General features: G+C 37.2%; 1 protein-coding gene and 1 pseudogene across 1 annotated transcript; one reads left to right on the plus strand and one right to left on the minus strand.

The window, feature by feature from the left end:
- Window positions 1-2040: 2040 nt before the first annotated feature.
- LOC125194625 (putative F-box/LRR-repeat protein 9) lies at window positions 2041-2689 on the minus strand. The gene is made up of 2 exons (XM_048092874.1): window positions 2577-2689; window positions 2041-2398 (listed from the first exon to the last, which is right to left on the minus strand). Exons 1-2 carry the CDS (start codon window positions 2687-2689, stop codon window positions 2041-2043), a joined length of 471 nt encoding a protein of 156 aa, XP_047948831.1.
- A 140-nt stretch (window positions 2690-2829) lies between these two features.
- On the plus strand, window positions 2830-4810 carry LOC125194626 (annotated as a pseudogene).
- Window positions 4811-6482: the final 1672 nt, after the last annotated feature.

A 6482-nucleotide genomic window follows, 5' to 3' on the forward strand; every position in this document is an offset into this window, starting at 1 on the left:
TTATTTTAAATATCGTTAACGTCAACTGTATTTGTAGTTAATATGAATCGTATATGTACAAAATATGATAAGATTGATTTCGACAAAGGCTTCTTGGGTTAACATGTTGGCAACAATCCACCGTCAAACAGGCCGACGCTGAGGCCGTGGTTCGGAGACTGAAATTCCAGCCGCAGAGATCGAGTTTCTTCTTTTTGAATTCTATCTCCACCTCACTCCTTTACGAGCAATGGTGCGAGACTCTAGCGACGATGGTTCAGTTGTGGTGTATGAAATTGGACAATGAGGGGTTTAGCTTTTTGCCCCACCTTGTTTCGAACGTTGAGCTTCCATCGGAGAGGGTGGAATTGAACGATCGGCTGAAGGTGTTGTTTCTTGATAAATTGAATAGACTGAAGGAGGGTGCGAAGGCTCCAACTCAATAAGCATGTAATTAAAAAGTTTAAATATAAAAATTGGTTAGTTCGGGTGATTTGGTATATCCCACCCCAATCTCGAAATCCGAAAAATTGGGTATTGGGTATCTAATTACCGGATATTTCGGGTTTGGATATCGAGTATCCAATTCCCGATATCCATTTCGACACCCCTAATTCTGAATTTGTCAATATCACGCCCAATTAAATCTTTGAACCAACAAATAATGCAAATATACCATGGCCTTTAACACAACTATAAAATTGTCTTTATAAATTAAATCGATAGCCTACAACACCATAATATACTAACAAAAATAAATCAATTCTAATCCACTTACTAGCAAAAAGTTTTATGTACTTGCTTTTGGATATTTAGTAATAAAAGGAACAAGCCAATGAAAAATAGTTCTAAAGAATAATAATAGTAGTACTACAAAAATAATAAAGAAACGCAAAAAATGAAAAATCTGAATACATGTCGACATATGAAATTCTTGTCAATTAAAATCATATACAGTCCATATTAATTTTGAATACTCTTCATGTTAAATATATATACAATTGCTCTGTGCAGCCAAGTAGCACCCCACAATTGCTCATCCTATAACAAATCAAAAAACACAACTTCAAAAACAGAGTTGATACATCCAAAAGGAGGGATGTGATCAAATGAAAACTCTAAATATTGTACAAACTCAAAACTATGATCTGGATCATTGAAAAATGTCAACAGATCACAAAAAAACATCAACATTTCAACGGTAGTCAATGACTGATGATGTGTTGATTGTGTTGATACTGTGTTGACATTAAAATCTTGAAACTTTACACTGTGTTAATATTGTATTGAAACTATGTTGAAGCTGTGTTGAGAAGTTTTGAGTTTGTACAATATATAAGTTTGCATTTTATCATTACCCTCCAAAAGGTTTTGTATGTAATTGACTAGGATTTTATATGTAGTTATTATGACTTGAATTCGTATATGTCGTTGACTGTATAATTCTTTAACATGACGTTCATATGTAGTTAACAAGACGTTCATATATAGTTAACATGACGTGGAATGGATTTTAATCGAGCAAAATGTTTGGGTGTCTAGAGCTTAGACAGAAGTCGTCGAAACACTATTTCTCATAATTCTTTAAAACATATCAAGCAAAATGTTTGGGTGTCCGGAGCTCAGATGGCTGCAGCATTCGCTGGCATGGTCGAAGGAATCTAAGCATACCCAGCAAATATATTTCCCACACCTACACGTAACGTGGTTGCACCCATCCACTTTCTCAACTGTGAACCCACACCCACGGCAGGTCTTCACGTGTAACGGATCACAGAAATCTATTATTTTCCACATACGTGTAACAGAACGACGCGAAAAAAGGTACTTTTTTATTTAATTTCTATGTCTGTCGAATACCTAACTATTTTTAATTAGAAGATGTTTAGAGAATAATAAGACAATCATTTAACAATATCTTCCTTGAATTTCAAAGCAAAATACACCGGTTAGATCATCATCACTATCATAGCTATACTCTCATTCCTTAAGCCAATCCCTAACACTAATTGAGTTGGTATGGAGCCACATATTTTTTCTTTCGTCATAAATCTGAAGACCTTAGCATCGCCGGAGATCAAGAGATTTGAGGTGGGGGCGGTCATCGAGAATCGCTTCCAGTTCCTTATATCCTATTCCATGTACACAAAGATCGAGATGGAGCAGATTAGGCATGCTTTTTCCAATTGCTTCCCCGAACCCTTTAAAATCTGCTTCGAAGTCCACACAGTTGTGGTATGAAAATGATTTCAACATTGTGCAAGCAATCCCAATGGTTTCCAAATCATTAGGTTTGAAGATTGGCTTCACAATTATGTGTAACTCCTCCAAATGTCTCAGTTTTTGAATTGCCAGAATCAAAGACTTTGCATCAACTTTATCACATATTGTACCAATAACGCATCTAAGCTTAGGTGATCTGAGGAAACAGAGAGCATATTAGAGACCTAGAATCATTGAAACAACACAAAAAAAAGCAAAAAAAAAAAATTTGATTATAAATACAATCAAAGAACAACAAAAAAAAAAATTTAAGAATCTTACAAAACTAAATTACTAAGATTAAGTGAACAAGGATATGAAATGAAGAATTGTACTGTTCCAATGAGTATTTTACCAACTCAATCGACGACAAAACGCCAATATTTAGATCGAGAAGTTGTCCCTGGCTCAGATCTACTGAGCGACAGACAAGGAAGTCGAATTTCATGTATCAACTATACCCATTGCAGTCATGACTTGGGAAGCCTCCGCAACGGCACCCCAAATCTTGGGCGTCGGAGAATCGATAGTCCAAATAAATAGCACGCCACAATAAGAGCCATCGTCACCGATCCACCAACGCTACTGATGTCGGACCGTCGCGAGCTGTTCGCTGTGGTTGAAATGAATTGCCTTTTTAGGATTTGTAAATTACGTGTTAAAAGGGGTATTTGCCTCCAATTTCGTGTGCTGTTTGTGGGTGTGGTGGCGGTGGAAGCGGCGATGGGGGCTCCTCCTCTGAATTCTTTGGCGCCTGGGTTTAGGTTTCATCCAACGGATGAGGAGTTGATTGGGTTTTATTTGAGGAGGAAAGTTTTTGGGAAACCTTTCACGTTTGAAGCAGTTATGAAATTGATGTCTACAAATCCGAGCCATGGAAGCTTGCTGGTATAAGAAGATTTAATCTTTATTTTGATTTAAATTTGTGCTTTGCCTTATTTTTCTGGATGAATTCATGAATATGGTTCTGTTTAAGCCTCGTTTTGAAAATGATATTGGTCCCATTTGATGATATTTTGTGAAAATGAAGCGTTAGTGTGTGCTTTTGTATTGGATGGTGTTGTGATGTAGAGAAGAAAACTGATCAGTTCATGCTTAACTGTTGCTTTTAGACTTAATTCTACAAGAAAATTGATGTTTTTTTGATAAAAATGGCCAAAGATGAGATTTTGGTAGCCGGGATAAGGTAGGATTGGTTGGGAAATATGTAAGATCGGCTGTGTTGATTGAATGATGAGATGTAGTGATGAATGTTTGTGCATGCATGGTGCGTTGCGTTGGGTTTTCATGTTGCGAATTTTTTTCGTGTTGCTTTGCATTTAATGCTGATAGAACAAGACATTCTTGTTCGTTGGTCCTTTTTGTCGATTTCTAACTAGCTTCTGTATTTGAAGACCTAATTCCTTCTTCTATCATGCTTAGAGCATTTCTCGAAGAAGAGAGAGCTAGAGTGCTACTTCTTTACCCCTGTGGATAGGAAGTACGAGATATGATCCCGGATGAATTTTTCCATTGGGCAAGGGTGCTGGAGGGCGACTGGGAAGGATCGCCAAGTGATGCAGAAGAACAAGGTGATTGGGATGAAGAAACTGTTTGTTTTCTACCGTGGACGTGGCAAAACTAACAAAACTAATTGGGTAATGCACGAGTACAGTATATGCGACACAGAGCTGGGAAATGCGGGCATTCAACAGGTGCGTATCGATTATCCGCGATGTTATTTTAACTTTATTATTGAATTCGCATTTAAAAGTGATTTATCTTGAAATAACAATCATGTCTTGTTTTATGTCAATTAGGATGCATTTGTGCTCTGTAAGATCTTCCAGAAGAATAGCCTCAGACGATAAAGAGGAATGTAACGAGGATGCCTCGCTCGTGATTCCCGGGGCAAATGTGAAAGATGGCATGGCCAATGGCGACGAAGTGCGCGAAGGTTGCACAATAATTGAACAGGTCTTGCACTTGTTGATTAATTGCATCGAAATGTTAGGTTTTCGAGTCCCATTAATTATTTCAATAGTTTTACGCGTTTAAAATAGGTAGAAACGAAAATTAGACGTGGTTAGAGCACATTTATCATATGTTGCTTCGCAGGATGCGCAGCCTCTCATTGTCCCGCTCCTCCACACATACCCGATCTATCTCTCCTGCATTCCTTTCCTATCCAAGAGGGAGAGGCCCGAGGTCAACCCTGAGTCCCTCTCGCTGGACAACAGCAAGAGACCGAAGCGTGATGATACAAACTGCAGCATTGCCAATGGATCCGAGGACTCAACCACGACGAACCTTAACTGTTCCTCAACAATGATAATGACGACAACCAACTTCCCGTCTGTTGAGATTCCCCTTTTAGAGACCCTAGGCGGGAAGGACAACCTCCCGGGCAGCACACCCACCTTTAACTCGGCAGAACTGGAAAGATCTGTCCCTCTCCGCCTCTACATAGAGGATGAGATCATGAACCTCTCGATGGATAATGAGAGGCAGCAGATTGAACTGATGAGAGCTCAGCAATCTTCTATCCCGGGTTGAGGCCATGACCAAGGAAAATGCAGAGCGCAAGTGACGTGAATAGGGATCTAATGATGTATATAGCTTGGTGCATCGGACCACTAGAATGGGCTGTGGTTTTGCAGGTGGGCATCCTTCACGATTTTGACTATGCATATAGCTTTAGCACAACACTTAAGTTTGGTTCACTACTGTCCTCAATGTTATTGACAGATTTATGCTTTCTCTTTCCTATTTCAACATCAAGTATAATTATTCAGTGCACATACCATATTAACAACATTTATAAAATAGGTCAACCCAGTGTAAACAACAAACATAACCTATGTTACTAACGTACACACACATGTTAATAGAGAGAATAATCAATATCAACAGATACTCACACCATGTCAATAACAAATCAAGCATATGTTATATGAATAAAGTGCGCACACCATGTTAATAGCAAGAATAATCCATGTTAACAATAAGCATAATCCATGTATCCATCCATATCCACAATACGCAATGCACGATGATTAAAACCGCAATTCTAATACAGAAATGTTACTAACGCGCACACACGTGTTTACAGACAAAATAACCCATGTTAACTGCATCTTTAATTGCATAATATATAACACATCTAACATATGCATAGAATAAGTTAACCCCATGCAAAACCTGTGTTATTAACGTGCACACACATGTGAAAAGCAAGCATATTCCATCGGTAAATGCATACACACCCCGTGTAATCCATGATAAACAATGTACAACGTCTGAAACCGCAACTCTAACAATGTTCAAAGCAAACATGTACCATGTTAATCGACCACATAAACCATATTAATCACAAGAGCAAACATAAAGCTATGTGAATATAGACATATGCAATCCATATCAATTACATATATACTACAAACAATGAAACTACATTTACAATCCATACCAAGTCACGTAAACTACATATAAAATCAATGTTAAATACATATACAGTCCACGGTACCAAGAGAAAAACATCTCGTCTTTTCGTTTGCCCGGATGATGGCATTCATTTTCCATTGCCGGTGAGAGGATCCATTTGTGTATGCATTTACCATGGACTATGTTTGCTTTTCACATGTGTGTGCACGTTAGTAACATTGGTTATGTTTATTGTTAACATAGGGTTGACATATTCTATGTTTAACATGTACTATATAAGTAATTAACATATATTTAATATGTAGTTAACATGGGTTGTGTATAATATTATAATGCCATCCAATTTTTTTTCTTATAAAGACTAGTACAATGAATATCAAGGCAATATAAATGACTATTTGGAAGACAAGTTAATAAAATTGAATTTTTGTTATAAAATATTTAATTCTAATTACATTTTGGCAAAAATTGGATAGTGGTTATTTTCAATCACTTACGGAATGGAAACTTGGTTTTGGTCAATAGGTTTCCAATACAGACCATTCACAACTGATTTTCGATACTTCTGGCTAAGGCCTTCCCATTTACATAAAACGACGCATAACGTAATTTGATTTAATAAATTTATATAATTTTCTAGGTCTTACAATTTTTTTATGATGAAGGCCGTGAAGGCCGAGTACAATAACTTCGATTATAATTTTTTATTTTCTTTCCACTTGAAGTGTGTAAAAAATACGACTTTTTGGAATTATATGCTCTTTTCTTCGTGGCTGAAAAATTGTTTTCCCAGAGCTGAGCCTTGTGACTAGGGTAAA

The sequence above is a fragment of the Salvia hispanica genome, chromosome 6 (assembly GCF_023119035.1).
Source record: "Salvia hispanica cultivar TCC Black 2014 chromosome 6, UniMelb_Shisp_WGS_1.0, whole genome shotgun sequence".
Taxonomy (NCBI): Eukaryota; Viridiplantae; Streptophyta; class Magnoliopsida; order Lamiales; family Lamiaceae; genus Salvia; species Salvia hispanica.

Bases quoted from the DNA above. Each gene is read 5' to 3' on its own strand.
- LOC125194625 (XM_048092874.1), bottom strand. From the start codon at position 2,689: ATGAAATTCGACTTCCTTGTCTGTCGCTCAGTAGATCTGAGCCAGGGA. The intron at 2,399-2,576 runs GTACAATTCTTC...CTGTTTCCTCAG, and splicing joins GTAAAATACTCATTGGAACA to ATCACCTAAGCTTAGATGCG.